Source organism: Melopsittacus undulatus, chromosome 7 (assembly GCF_012275295.1).
Source record: "Melopsittacus undulatus isolate bMelUnd1 chromosome 7, bMelUnd1.mat.Z, whole genome shotgun sequence".
Classification (NCBI taxonomy): Eukaryota; Metazoa; Chordata; class Aves; order Psittaciformes; family Psittaculidae; genus Melopsittacus; species Melopsittacus undulatus.
In genome coordinates this window covers 71,474,065-71,489,730 of record NC_047533.1, presented here as the reverse complement: position 1 = coordinate 71,489,730, position 15,666 = coordinate 71,474,065, and the positions used below count along the sequence as shown (strand labels likewise).

The following is a 15,666-nucleotide window of genomic DNA, read 5'->3' as shown; positions in this document are numbered from 1 at the left end:
ACTTGGACCTGGCTCTTGCCCAGGTGAATGTCTTAAGTGGCAGGCTACAGATTTTACCCAGGAACTGAGAGACTTTTCCCAGCAAAGTCTTTAATCCAAACTCTGCAGGGAGAAGTTTCAGTTCCATTTAGAGGAATTCTTCTGATGAAAAAATCCCTTTGTCCACATATTAGCAGCTGGTCCTGGCTCTCTGTGGCTTGGGCTGCCCCATGAGCACAGACTGCCAAACCTGTCAGCTAAGACCCACATGTGCTCTGTCCAGGAGAGAACCTGGCTCTCTGCTCTGACGCACAGGGCACTTCCACTTCAGCTAAAGGAGCTTCTGAGAGCCTGACAGCTATGTGGATTATGGGCTATTTCTGGACCAGCCACAGGAGGTAACAAGCAATACGTAAGCAATCCAGTCTTTTCACTTGAGATGGAGCAGGAGGACCTGCAAAGCAGCGTGCCCACTGGTGAGAGCAAGGTGGGTGCCTGGGGTGAGTGTAGTCAGTCTCCTCTCCTGCAACCCTTCCCAGGGGAGCCCTCTCCTTAACAGCACCAAGGAGGTGGGAAGAGGTGAATGACTGTAGTGAAGGCAGAGTTTTCATTCACAGGGAGAATCCATTCCTGCTTATCAGCTGCTGAGAGCTTGCCTGGAGCCTGTAGGATGAGGATAGCCAGAGGTGAAGCTACCCAGCTCCCTTATGTCACTTGAGTGCCCTGTGGCATTGTGTGATGTGGGTGCCCTGAGGATAAACGGGCAGCCCTAACTCCTTCAGCTCTCTGCTCTCAGGGCTGTTGGAGTTCTGCTTTGTTGCTGCTTCTCCCTTGTTTTGTGTCTGTGCTGTGCTGTTGCTGCTTCTCTAGCTGAGGAGGGTTGCCTCTTGTGTTCTGATTTAAGACAAAGGAAAAAAACATCAGGAATTGCCTACTGTAAAACTTGTAAGAGTTGCTCCTTGTTTTAATCTCAGTTTCAGAGGTGTCAGTGTGTGAGCAGTTATTTTTGGAGGAAAGCTTTTAATTCTGATAGCGTTTATAAACACTTCTGACACTCCTGAATGATTTAAAAATCAGAGGGTAAGCTCCATGCTCTCTTCTAGGAATAACACTGATCTTAGAAGTAATGAGACATTAAAAATCACTAAAACTATTAAGATTTGGAGAGTTGATCCTCTGGGTCTTAGGTCTTGTGGCAGCAAACCTGGTGTTAGCTTCAAATAAGTTGGAACCATAGAGAAACACCGTTCCAGGTGCTGTGTAGGGATGAGTGCAACTGTGTCCTTAAATGATAATTTAAGAATAGTCCTTGAGAATAATATCTCTGTAGAACCTGTCTGAAATTAAGCAGCCAGTTCAGGCATAACTGTTGGAGGATATGCTAGGCAGAGGCATGCACCCCCACTTAATGTCTGGGCTGGATTTAGGAAGCCAATCTGTACTGGAATGTGTATAAATAAGGATAAGGCAAGTGGGAAAGAAGAGCCAAAAGGTGAAGATAAATGGCATGAAATGTTTCAAGTATGCAGGTAACCAGAGGTCAGCACAGGAGGGAGATAAGGCAGCCAGAGGAGGTCAGTCATATGTGGTCAGAAGCAAAGGATGTCCCTAAACCAGTGGATGAGTTCTGCTGGGACTGTGGCAGCTCAAGAAGGGCATGAGACATGGGATGGCAGCAACAGGCAAACTGGTCCTATCAGGCCATATTTTAGATACAGGGAAAACTGAGCAGAGTGTCTTTGCACAGCTACTCATTAACATGTGCGGTATTCAATACCAAAGGCACCATGGAAGCAGCAAGTATAAATAACAATTCATAATTAAACACAAACTTTGCAGAAAAGGAAAGATTTCAGGGGCGGCTGCCAGCCTCAGGTGGGAGGTGAAGGGGTTTTAAATAGACTATGCTAGGTTTCCTGTCTCCCACTTGCGAGCTCTAGAAACAGCATGATAACAGAAAGAACAACTGCAGGCCACTCCTTGCTGGAACTACATTTTAGCTATGCCATTGTGAGGCACTTTGCAGTATCCAGAAATAAAACACAGCCCTGAATGTAAGGATCATCCCAGCGGGCTGGGTGCTGGTGCAGTGAGCCATCATCCCAGGGACAGCCTGAGCTTGACAACAACAGTCGCCCTGAGGAGAGTGTGTGAGTGGTGGCAGTCAAGATGCAAGGTAGGACCTCAAGGATGGTCTTTGCACAAGGGTAGCTGGTTCCATGTTATGAGTGAAGAATTGGAGCAGGCTGCCCAGGAAGTGGTGGAATCACCACCCCTGGAAGTGTTCAAAAGCCATGTAGGTGAGTTTAATGACAGTCCTGGGTAACAGTTGGACTTGATGATCTTAAAGGTCTTTTCAAACCTGGTTGATTCCATGATTCTAGAAGAAGTGTCTTTATAGACATAGGCCACTGCTGAAGAGCTGCTGGGCTCCATCCCTGAGGCATGCATGCATCACTGGTGGAAGGATCCTCATTTCTGTGTTCCCCACTGGGCTTGATTAATGGTGTTATTTATAGACTGGCTGATTAGTTGTCAGTGTCTTACTGAGCCTGCTCCACACAGAGCTCAGTCATTATAGATTTTTAAGAGGCTCAGAAAAAACTCCATCGCATTTCCTCCTTGTCCCTGAACAACAACCCTCAAGCCCATGCAGACACTAATTAAAGCTTCTTTGTCTCTGAGAGGTAAACCCCAAAGTTATGCATGCCAGCAAGCACGGGTTTCTTCCTGGGAGAGGGGAACACCCAAGCTGCTTAACCTCCCACTGCTGATTGTGAGAGTCGGATCCGTATTCTTCCATATGGGAACACTTGGAAGTGACTTGTGCAGAAAGCTCTGCTTGCAGCAGAGTGTAGGCTTGTGTTGTCTCTTGCTTTCTTTAGGTGGTTTGAGAGCTGTTTTGGTCTGGTTTGTGATTTTCTTAAACAAATAGACTCCTATGGAGGCAGGATGAGAGAGGTGGGCTTGTTCAGCCTGGAGAAGAGAAGGTGCCAGGGGGACCCTAGAGCAGCTTCCAGTGCCTATAGGGGCCAATAAGAAAGCTGGAGAGAGACTTTGTAAAAAGTCCTGTAGGGACAGAACAGGAGGAATGGGTTAGGGTTAGGGTTAACCTGACAGAGGGGAGATTTAAATTAGACATTGGGAAGAAGCTCTTCCCTGTGAGGGTGCTGAGGCGCTGGCAGAGGGTGCCCAGAGAAACTGTGGTTGCCCCATCTCTGGCAGTGCTCAAGGCCAGGTTGGACACAGGGGCTTGGAGCAACCTGCACTAGTGGAAGGTGTCCCTGCCTTGGCAGGGGGTTGGAACTGGATGAGCTTTAAGATCCCTTCCAACCCAAACTGTTTCTGATTCTATGATTCTGTGATCATCAATCTATGACCATTGGCTGTGGTGACTGGGAAGCTTTAGGCTCTTACTCCTCTACATCAGTTTCTCAGGCTACTGATGACCCTTTCTAATGTACTTGCTGCGAGGGCTATTTCCCAGTTCTAAGTAATGCAACTGGCTATTTGTGGGGTAGTTGACTGGAGAGAAGGCATGAGCAGCTTTGCACACTGGAGGAGTACAGCTGTTGTGTAGCCTGGGAGAGCCAAAGTCTGCTTTTTAGGAACCGAATAGGAAAGTTAAGACTGAGCGCTGCTGAAGGTGCCTTAGGAAAGTTCACTGCTGATACAAGGCATCTGCTATGGACATAGCAAAGATCTACACTTACCTGTGTCAGTATCTGCTTTCAAACAGGTTGAAACAGCAGTCTGAGAATTGCCTGGAAGAAATTACCTTTACTCTGGAAGTGTTTTGGTGTTGTGGTGATCTCTCTCCTGAGAGATCTGCTGTTGGATCTGTGCTGAGAATCTTTCCCCTTGAATGGGAAACAGCGCAACACTGTCAGCCAGACATTAGGCTTCAGCAGGATATGCATATTTGTTGATATAAATTATGTGCAGGTTTTTAACTTCTCATTTGTAGCAGACCTTCTGTCCTTTATCTTGCAGTGAAATCTCTAAAAACTGGTAACTTCTCATAGTAAACTCGATAAGCAAAGAGGACTGAAGCAGATAATGATATTGGCGCTCTGCAGGGCTGCAGAGAAGGAAATAATGCTCCTGGTATACAGCAAGGCTGAGAGAGGAGCAGGGAGGGGAATCTCTCCAGTTTGATGAGAGGCTTGACATCATCTCAGAGTAGAGACAAAGCAGAGCAGGATTTGGCACACAGAAAGCAGCAAAGGCAGGATTTGGGGGGGAAATGTAGATTAAGCTAAGCAGGGCGAGCAAAAAGGCTGCTCCAATCTAGGTGAAAGTGCTGCTGCGCTTCCCTGGTATATCTCATCCGCAATGTGAGGCTTAACATTCCTGCCTGGCACGTGGGGGCTTGGGGAGGGAGCGGGGAAGGGAGGCCCGAGCTGAACACAAAGACGGCTGGTCTCTCACCGGAATGGCATTCAAGCCATCTCAGCTATCCAAAGCCCCAACTGCTGGCATGTGCACTCAGCCTGCAGCCCAAGCACACAACAAGAGGCAATTACAGCTCACCTCGGGCCCAGGCTTATTGTGGGTGAGGGATCCTTTTAGGCCTGCTTTTATGCAGTGTGGGGGTTCCATCAGCAAGCAAAAGGTTCCAATCTCTCCTGCATTTTGGGGCTAAGAATGGGAGCAAGTGGGAATACTGGTTCGTTTCAGGCTGTCCTGTGCCTGGAGGAAGGAAGGAGGTGAAGTGATGGTACACCATGTTTCTGTGACTATTGCATGCGTGGGATGAAGCAGGGTAAATATTTGTTAGCTAAAATACCAGTAGACGGGAGGTAGGTTTCTCTTCCTTGTTCTCACCGTGTGGACCTTTCTCTTAGCTTTTCTCTTGTGTGCTCAGATCATTCCCTGAGCTCTCATAAGGTGTTTACATGTGGAAAGGGCACATTTCACAGAGGAAGATCTGAGTTCCACACCTGGGGATTTAAAATCCCAAAATGCAAATGGAGAATAATGAGGTTTGCACAGTGGATGCTGCAGCTGATTGAACTCTTGTGTGCTGGGAAGCAGCATTGTGGTATCATGCAGCTCCTCACAGGCACTCACAGGGGATGATCACTTCCTAGGTATAAAGGAGATCAAAATCTCACTCTTGCAGCCTGCCTGGGCAGCAACATCGAGAAGAAAAGGGATACATGTGGCTTTGACATTTTTTTTGCTCTTGTTAAAAACTGTGCCCCCTGAGTCAGTGTATTGCCTTCTTCCCTAAAATCCTCATCAAATATAGGATACAAGGGCTGAGGGTTTTGTGTGTTGATGTTTACATGGCCTTGGTTTCTTCTGACAGGGACACACATGCAGGAAAAGGATGCACTGACCTGTCTCCCAGCCCACTCAGTCCGGATTGTGTGACCACTGAGTTTCAGCCCAGCAAAACCACATGGTCGGGAGGAGTTAAGTTACGGCTGAAGACCAGGTGAGAATGTGTCTATCTGTGTCCCTATCTGCTGTGTTTTGTGGCTGCTGCTCTTGGAGAACAGCTGGCAAGCTCCACTTCCCTCTCATGGGTATAAAGGCAGCAGTACTGCTGTAATGGAGCACTGTGAAACCCCAGCATCTGCAGCATTAGGCGGTGGAAGAAGTCCAGGACAGTTTCCTAATGTCATGCCCGCATTTCTCCATGGCTCCCTTGCCCTCAGCATGGTGCCAGGGAAATAAATTCACCTTTTGGGCCTTGAGTCAAACACTAACTGGATGTCTGAATCAACTAGTGTTGTGACAGAGCCTGACTTCCTTCCTTTGCCCATATAGCTTAGGACCAAATCCTCCAGCATTTACTCAGTTTATGCTGGCATCAGAAGAGCCTTTTTGCATCACTCCGATGATAATCTGGATGACCTCACATATTTTTGTGTCTCGGTCTTCTGAGATTTCCACAATGAAGTCAAAGCAGTGACTTATTGGCAACACTGAATTCAGGCCAGACTTATTTGAAGTCACCAAGAAGCTGCACTGATTTCCTATAGCTGGAGGAAATGTGACCTGGTACCTGTTAGTGAGCAGCTGAGAAGGGAATGCTGCATGGGAAGTCACACTCTGATTTTATCACCATAAAGAAAGGATGCACTTTTGGAGTAAACTCACTGACCTCACTGGTGTTGCTCCAGGTTTTAGCCACTGCAGACAGTTATGGATGCTAACCCTGCATAGCCTGGGTGACTGTAAAAAGAGGAGAAAAGGCGCACCTCTTCTCCCTGTGTTCATGTGTGTAACCTCACTAAATATGAATTGCTTACCTCCGTCTCTTGGATGGAGCTGATTTTGCAGGCAGAAACCTCCCCTCAAGGTAGTGTTATCAGGAGGGATTCATCTCTGAGTGCAGAGTGGGACTCTGCAGCTCCTGAGGTATGTGACCCGCAGCAACTTTGGGAAAAGAGCTTCCATACACCTACCACCTTTCTATAGCAATGAGTTATTTGGCATACGCTGTCTGTAAATCCCACTTGCCGGTCCATCTAGTGGCAGATCTTCACAGAAGCTCCAGAGTTTAGTGTTGGATGAATTTGGCTGCAGAGCCCTTGTTTTACTTTACTTTTCTGGCAGTCAGAGGCTGTGCCTGCATATCTCAGCTTAACTCAGGCTGAAGCTTTGGTTACCAACAGGAAGTTGCTTTAATGTATAAGAATTTGAGTGTGGGAGGGTATTTCAGACTCAGCAGCCTTTGCTTTGGCCACAGGACTGGGTGCAATTCCTCCTCTTTACTTTCTGCAGACTCACCCCAGCTGATGAAAGCTCCAGGCTGTCAGCAGTCCTATCCATTCCTGGAATTTGGGGTGATGAATGAATGTCCTCCATTGGAGGGGAAATCCAGAGCTCAGGTTCCTCAGGTGTTACTGAGCATCTGTGGAAAGGAGCAGCACAGCAGCAGTCTGCAGCTCACCCTCCCCAGTGTGCACTCAGTGATTGCCCACTGAAGCTTTGCCTCCTTTCCTCCACTATGCAACATAAACAAGGCCAGGGTGTATTGCCGGCCAGTGCAGCCTGTTACTACAGCTGTACCCATTGGTAAAGGGCAATCTGAGGTGAGAAGAAGGGAAGAATTAGGTCTAGAAATCTAGATGCAGGGGTGTTTTTCAACAGAATGTGTTTATTACCAAAGAGATTGAAAGTTTCCCTGAGGCAGAGGACAGGTTTGTTAGCTGTTCAGTGGCTTGAGTTGTGTTAGATCACTGCAGGTTTGCTCTTCTGCTCACCCCACTGGTGTAAGCCCCAGTGATATACTCGAGGACAGCCACCTGCTCCCTGCAGGAACAGTGGGAAGGTGAGAATTCCCAGCTAGGAGTAAATCACTATTTACTCTGGCTAGTTTACCTGACTAGCTAAAAGTTTTAACTCCCCTTGGTACCTTGTGCTCTATTTTTAACTTGTGGTACCTCAGCAAGCAGCCTGTGAACATATCTCCTCCCCATATGTGTGTATATAGGTACATACATTCAGCACATGCACCTAAAGGACTTTCCTCTTCTCTCCCATTGGTCATTTCTGCATGAGCACTTTGGTGTGGAGTTTATTAGTGTAGCCTGTGATTTGTAGCCCTGTAACTCAGAGAAGAAGCCAGATATGGCCTGAAAGCTGCCCTGAAAATCCCCTTGGTTACCTGCCATGACTCATTGTCCACGTTCCGTTGGGATAATCGGGCTCACAGGGCAGCGTTCCTGCTGCCAGCCACCAAGTTCCTCCTGAGCACTGAACAAAACAAGGACAACACATTCCTTCCATTGTTCCGAAGTCTCTCCTGTTGCAAGTTGCTGTGTGTTTGATATCAGGGTGAGAAAAAATCCAAGCTATGCTTGTTTTTCTGTCTTCTTAACAAATTTACTGGCTGGAAAAGAATGAGGAAAATTATTTGAATTAAGCCTGTTGAGCCAATTCATCAATCCAAGTAAATCAATGCAGCTCTGTGGCTTCTGTAAAGTCATGGGCAGGGAAAGCAACTGTAGGATTTGGCTGCCTGTGCTCTGAGAGATGATGTGAGTGCCTGGAGCAGACAAGAAATAACAGGATCCTTCTCAAAGACTCTAAGTCAGTCAGCTGTTTATTCCACATCTGTTCTTTCTTCCTCTCTTTCCAGCAAAGGAAACAGTAAAATTGTAGCAGGAAGTGCAAAGCTGGTGAGAATCTCTAATCCAGTGCTCACCAGCCCCTCGTTCTAGCCTACACGTGCTCTAAGTACCAGGCAGGAGCCTGTCTTGGCTCCCACGTGTCTAAGCTGCAGCCTGGTGTGAACAGCACAGATGGACTGTCCTGGCACCAAGTACGTTCTCAAAATAGACCTCTGAAATGCTTTCTTTGGCAATTTAAATCATACTTGGGGTGTTTGCTTGGTAATGCTTTCTTTCAAAAGAAAGCTGTCAGAAGATCCTGGTGGGACAATGTGAATCCGGTAATCAACAAGAGTGAAGCTTGTGTACATCAGCTCTCACACTAATAACCAAGGCCCCACTGTTCCTAATCAAGCCTGTTGTCTGGTCAGTGTCAGGGAATGTCAGTGGGACCCTTTCTTTGTGCAGGGCAAAGTTCTCAATCTAAATATTGCCTGTCAAACATATGCTTAGGCGAGGGAAAATGAAGCTGCAGCACCAGCCTGGCTCCTATACTGCACTCTGCGGTAGGCCTGTGATTTGGGGTGATTTTATGTAAGGCACTTCACCTGTCGAGGCCTTTGTTTCCTTTCCTGGAAAAAGGATAAATGCCCCATTCTTGGATAAGACAACCAGAGGAATGTGATAACCCAAAAGTGTGATGTACAAGACCAATAACCATTAATTACAATGTTTGACTGTTCCTAAGTTCAACTAAGGAGCAATCATTCTCATAGCTGCCATCACCTCCGAGTGATCCCAACTTTCCTTCCTTTGCACTTCCAGCCTGGGCTGGAGAGCATTTCTTTCCAAAAAAAGCCAATATGGTTTTTCTGCAAACTTTTCAGCACAATTTTGCTGCAGCCCTTGTGCTTTCATGCTCCCACAGCCATGCACACCTTGTCCCATACCAGGGGCAGCAGGATGAATGCTGCTGTGGCCTTAGTCACTCCCATCCACAAAATGATCTTTCTGCACCATTTCTCTCTGCTTTTGGTGAAAGCAGGGAGAGAAGAGGATGAGAAACAGGCTGTTCCCTGCACGTGGAGCTGAGAAAAAGGATAGGAAAAGATATGTACATCCAAACACATGACTGTGGGGTCTCTGCTTTCTCACTGTGCTTTTCTTTCCAGGGGTATGGTGGGGAGTTTCTCTCCAAGACTTGGTAGGAAATCTGAGCAGAAACTGCTAATTCTCTGCTTCCCCACCCCAGGGAGCCCAGTACCTGTCTCCCAGCTCTGATGCTCAGGGCCTGATGTAACATAGGCATCCAAGTGGTGCTTGTCAAAGGGAAAACCAAAGTGTCTGACAGATCAGCTGGAAGCAACATAGAATCATAGAATAGTTAGGATTGCACAACATCTGCCTCTGCCACTGGGAAAGAGGCTGGAGAGAGAAATGGGATTTCCTGGGTGGGCACCATCCTTTAGGAGTTGCAGAGATTAACGTACTGTGGAAAAGGAGGTTGTTTCTTGGTAGGAGGACATGCACACATTTCACCTAAAGCTCATGAAGTGAGGGGGTTTAATCTGAGCATAAAGAGGGTTTGGGGGGAGGAGACTCTCCCTGTCCTATAGGGGTGAGAAGACACTCTTGCCCAAGATGCATGACATGAAATATCATTTCATATAGTTCAGGACTTTTTTCTAAAGAGACCTTTTTTTCAGTCAAAATTATGAAGGGACAGAGCTCACTCCAGGTGTCTCCTGCCCCAGAACTTACCAGAAGGGCTTAGTTGAGCTTAAAAAGAGAGATCCAGTGAAAGACACACCAAGCTGCAGCCATTAGGGTCCAACTTCTTTCATCTGTTATGCTTATATTTACAACCATGACTGAACGTTAATGAAGAGCGACATTGCTTTGAGTAGATTGTGGCCTTGCTCTGTAGAAACACTAATAGGCTTCTGAGTGCTTTAGTTTTCCCTTCATCTCCTGCTTAATAGCCAGGCACAGGGACTGCAGCAACACATTAGGATGCCTGTAGGACATACCCCTGTTATGGTAGTGCTCCTTTAGATGTGTCCATCTTGGAGACAGGTGAAATTTCAGGTTGTTGTTTCTGCTTTCTGTTGATGCAGGTACACCAGCACCCTGGGAGCTTACACATGAATTGCTATGATCAGGATCTCTGTACAGAAAGAGCCTACTGCACCATGCAGCAGAGTGCAGCACAGGCCACATTGTTACTAGTGTAACTTCTTAGTTACTTCTTAGTAACGTTTTCATTTAAAAATATCACCAGCTTGAAATCTTTGCTACCATGAGGATGATGCCATAGGGATGGGCAGCTGCCTTCTTGGCTTGCTTTCTTGTTACTGGATGCCTGGGATCAGATCCAAAAGGCACAAGCTTTGCACTTGCATCCAAGTATTTCTCCTCTTCTACAGGAGGAGGGTGTCTGCTGCAGGACATGCCTCCTTCCTACCTCCCAGATGAATGGGCCAGGCCATCCCTTCCAGCCCCACCAGTCTCCCACACAGTCTCCGAGGCCGCACGGCTGCTGGGAGGAGAACACGTATCCACAGGGATATGCTCACATTTGTGGGTGATGGCACCGTGACCCTCTTGGCCTTAGTTCTCTAAGTTTCCCATCTTTCTTTGTCATGCTAACAGCAGCAGCTAGTCAAGCTCATCCTTGCAGGTCATGGATAATGTGTCCCAGTGACCACTGTTCCTGCCTGGATCCACAGGTACATTCTGCTCCTTGGGGAAAGATGCTTTTCTTTAAAGGCATTATCTTCAGTGTTCCATATCTTTGCTGAGGAGGTCTTTGAGGCTTGCTGGGACAGAGGAAAAAATGAGCACTCAGTCAGTGGTAGAAGAATAATTGTTCACGAATGGTCTCTTCAGCCATCTCAAATGATGGGTTTGACAGACATAAGACTGATGAAAACAACTCTCCACAAGCTCTGTGGGTGTGTTGCAGTAGAAATAGGTCTCTTTACTGGGGCATTGATGACTCTGTGTTGCTAATTGATCAGCCACAACATCCCCTCCCTGATTTGTGCTCATTAGCTTTCTAAAGGGCTGAGTTACATCCTGTTATTATCTGTGAGGATAAAATTTAGACTGTGTTTCCTAAGAGAAGGTGCTTTCCTTGTGAAATGCTTCTACCTTCAGCATCTTCCTTTGATACTCTTATGCTATGTCTACTCCACAGAGCAAGTATGGCTTTGGATGGTTTTAGATTGTGACCTTGGGAAAAAGATAAATCAGTCGTTCAGTTACACTGTGAAGAAAGCTTTGGATGACTGTTCTGTAGATGCTGATTCATTTGTAGAGTTAGTAACAAAGTATCTTTATATAAAGTTCCATCACTGTTTTGCATACGAAGCATTAAAATAATCTAGGGATTACAGGGAAGGACACGCTCAGCTCTTTGCAATAAGCACTAGCTACAGAGCTATTAATGGTAAAGGGCCTCAGGAATGTCAGTATGGTCCTTGCAGCCCAGATGGCATCAAGCCTCTGCCAGACTGCATTAGAGGAGACTGCTAATGTGCCGGTCACGTTTCTGTCTAAAAATGCTGTGGCTTGTATACAACAAGGAGCATGCAGATAACAGCAGATGGACAAGATTGAAGACTATTCTTTTCCCCTTTTTTCCAGTTTATGTGGTGAATTGGCAATATCTGGTGCGTAATCAGTGTCACAGCTGCCATGGAGCCTATTTAGATGCCAGCACTGCACCCAGGTCCTCTGCCTTCTCTAGGTATCTTTGCTCCGATGTCATGATGCCCAGGTTATCTGATCACTGGAGGTGTCCATGAGGAAACAGGGGTCTCTGTTCCAGCTTTCACATTTACAACAGAAGGATCACGTTCTCCTTTATCTGAAGTGGAGAATTTTTTGGTGCTAAGGTTGTCCAGGTGTTTTTACAAGTATGGTGCAGGTGCAGCCCTTGAGGAACTAGCGTGAAGGACAGGGGGATGAGGTAGTTCTGTTATTCTTGTTATTATCACTATTGTTATTATTACTACAGTTCTGCATTTTGAAACCCTACAACTGCCTGAAACAAAGCGTGAGCTGTTGCTCCTGGTTTTGGTGAAGGCAGCTGAGCTGCACCAAATTTATACCACTGAAAGATCTAGTGATTTATTTGTCTTCACTCAAGTCAGGAATTTACAAGCTTAATCATTCAGCCAGTTTGTCTGGGATGAATCAGGATCTCATGTTGTGGGCTTTACAAAGATGGTTCTGCCCCACTTGATGAAACTCTTTTGAATTAAATCTTGCTCTGGTTTTTATTGCTTCCGAAGTTGTGCTCTGTGGTAAACCAAGTGTAACCAAAAGCCGTTGCAGAACTGGCAGATTAACCATGTTCAACTCCCCTTTGGTATGTAATAAGAGATGTCTGTTCTCCTTTAGAGAACACTGTGGAGTTGCTTACTGCACACCAGTTCCAGCACTGTCCCCTAATTAGGCAATAATAATTATAAAGAAAGAGGGGAGATTTAGATTAGACATGAGGAAGAAGTTCTTCCCTGTGAGGGTACTGAGGTGCTGGCACCGGGTACCCAGAGAAGCTGTGGCTGCCCCATCCCTGGCAGTGCCCAAGGCCAGGTTGGATGGGGCTTGAAGCAACCTGGTCTAGTGGAAGGTGTCCCTGCCCATGGAACTGGATAAACTTTAAGGTCCTTTCCAACCCAAACCAGTCTGATTCTACAATTCTATGCTAAGCTTAAGGAGGTAGGGTGAAGCAAGGTGCTGTTTTCAGGTGCTACAGAAGGCTGAAGCTATGAACGTCTTGGCATTCCCTGAACAACCCCCACAGGCACTGGCAGCATCAGCTGTGCCTTGCTCTTACACCTTCAGAGCTGCAAGGAGAGCCGGTTGATTTACTGGAGACAGGATCAGACCCAGTGTTCTCTGCCTTTCAGTGCACATATTTGCACAAACAGCCCCATACTTCCATCCTGGAGATGCCCTGCGTGTGTCTGCAACATGAGCTGGAGATCATGTGTACTGCAGTGCTTCTTCTCTTGGCTTAAGCTTGGCTAAGATTTGGTTACCCTTAATCCATGTTTCCAGGATGAGGTAGGTGTGGAAACAAGGCAAAGTTATCCTGCACAATGGCAAGTCTTCTGACTGAAATTCACAGCTTTGCTGTCCATAGGTTGTGTTATTACAGGGATATTGACCAAAAGGGTTTAAAATACCTGTGGCTCAGAAGACTGGCTACATGGCTCCCTGCAGCTTTTGGCTGATCAAATCAAAGGATAAGATGCTTTGCTGTGATCATTCAGTTGGCTTTCACAAGTAAAATTAATGCTGGGGGCTCATTCTACTCTAAAGTACAGAGAGCCCTTAAATCTCTGCAATGAAAAAGGCAAGAATGTGGCTTATTCTCAATAGTTTGTCACCTTCCCATCCAGCAGTGTTCAGCTTCCTCAGTTCTCTGGGCAAGGAACGTAATAGAAGTTAAACACCACCTACACTTGCAGTGGTAAAGCAGTGCTCGGTTCAGCTTGCCCTATGTATGCCTCCATTGCAACTTTCCTTGAGACAGCCCTATCACAACAAATGTTAAAAGGAAAAGGATGTCACTTTTTCTTTCCTCTTTTAGCTGCTGATAAGAGAGTGACCTGTGCTTCTAAAATCTGTATGGAAAAACTACTGGTGAAGTGGTTCTACCTCTCACTTTTTGCCAGTGCTTTTCTGTGTCACAGAACATCAGCCAGTGCTGGTATTTATGTGTAAAAGACATGACCCTAACAATCATTTTTCACTTTGTGCATTTTCCTGTACCATTTCTTTTCCAAGTCTTAGGCAGTACTGAATAGTCCTCTTTTGGCATCTGGTATCCATAGAATCATAGAACAGTTAGGGTTGGAAAGGACCTTAAGATCATCTAGTTCCAACCCCCCTGCCATGGGCAGGTATTTTAATCTATTTACTGACTTATTCAGGACATGTTTTACTGTGACATTTTTAGTGAGACAGAGACTTTAAAGATGTGTCATATCCTCTTCTTGCATTTATGCTTTCAAAGTAGTCAAGGTTGTCCTGCATTTGGGACTTCAGTGGTACATAGGCCTAGTGCTGCTCCTTGCTCTCACAAAAGAGAATGAGCTGTGGAGATGAGTGCTAGAGCAGGGGAGAGATCGCCCCTGGAAGGCAGTGAGAAGAATAAGGACAAGCCCAAAGGCTGGGGGGAAGCAGAGTCTGCAGCATGTTCAGGGTACTTGATTGCTAATCCCCTGCCTTGACTTTCCACTGCACCATTATGTGCTTTAAATAAGCTGGTGCTTTTTTTTCCTGCTAAAAGTTGATGGAGGCTGGCCTGAACCTTGGTGATTTGGTGACAGCACACACTGCGGGGGACAGCTGGAGGACGCAGATTGTGGCACTTGGTACCCATGTCCCTTCCTGCGTTTTTATCAGCCCTGAGGAGAGATCAAAGCAGCATTGTGCATGCTCCCACCCCCTCACGGTATTGGATCCTTCAGATGACTTTGCCAGCTGCCACTTGAAAATCAAGAGAACCTTTTGAGAGAAGTGCTGCTTCAGCATCCATCACAATCACATGTGGCAGTCCGTAGGTAGCCCAGCCTGTAAACTCATCCCTGTGGATGGGCCTCCAGGCTCGTCCCAGGAGAAGAGGCTTCTGGCTGGGAAGACCCAACTCCTTCGTCTGCCTTGTGTGCCCATGCCTCTTGTCTTGCAAATACTGGGGGAGTGTTGTGTGGATGTCAGGAACTGTGTGTGATCACTGCTTGATTCACTGGAAGAGGCGAGAATAGAGCAGTTGAAACAGTGAGCATGAGCAATTTTATACGTGGCTGTTGGTATTACTTTACATTTCATTCACATCTTCCATGGAAGAGCTGGCCTGTTGCTGATGTGCAAAATCCTTCTGCTTTCACCTAGGCGGAGTGAAACTCCAGGCCGGCCTCATTCCTGGCATTCAAGCAAACTTGCGGAGAACCAGCCCAATCCCAGCATGATGCAAATATCTCAGGGTACGCTTGGCACCCCTTGGCATCAGTCCTACCACTCCAGGTAAGCACTACATGGCTGTGATCCTGTGCTTCTTGGGCAGAGAGGTAAAGCAGAATCACATCATAGAATCATAGGGGGGTTTGGGTTGGAAGGGACCTTAAAGCTTATCCAGTTCCAACCCCTGCCATGGGTAAGGACATCTTCCACTAGACCAGGTTGCTCAAAGCGACATCCAACCTGGGCTGATAGGTTTACAAACAGACAGGTCATTAGGCAGGCTTTGGTTCTTTTGGTTCTTTTGGTTCTTTTCCGTTCTTTACCCAGATAAAGTGGCTGTGTTTTCCTCCTTTAAGTGCTCTATGATGTGATTAACAGCTAGGAAATTAATTACTTTTGAAATCTCCCTTCCCACCAAGGTGGGAACCCACTGTCAGGATGGTAACGCAGCTTTCTATGGAAGCAGTTGCAGGAGCTAGAGTCTTGCTCTGCATCCCATGGGCTGTCCCTCTATGGAAACAGTGTGGTTTTTTCCCCAGCAAAGGAAAAGAAATCCGAAGTAAAAGTTAGCCTATAAAAAAGGAAAAAAAGAAGGAGGAAGGAAAGGGTGTAGGTACAGGGCATCTGTGCCTGTCAGCAT

The 15,666-nt window shown here is 46.6% G+C and overlaps 1 protein-coding gene across 3 annotated transcripts in view; it reads left to right on the top strand.

Annotated features, from left to right (window-relative positions):
- SHROOM3 (shroom family member 3) overlaps window positions 1-15,666 on the top strand; it is an 84,568-nt gene that overhangs the window by 47,885 nt on the left and 21,017 nt on the right. For all 3 annotated transcript variants that reach the window (XM_031043381.2, XM_031043380.2, XM_031043379.2), the window contains exons 2-3: window positions 5,294-5,422; window positions 14,958-15,089. In XM_031043381.2, coding sequence (XP_030899241.2) covers window positions 15,031-15,089 — 59 coding nt within the window. In that variant the 5' untranslated portion in view covers window positions 5,294-5,422; window positions 14,958-15,030. The remainder of the gene's footprint in view (window positions 1-5,293; window positions 5,423-14,957; window positions 15,090-15,666) is intronic.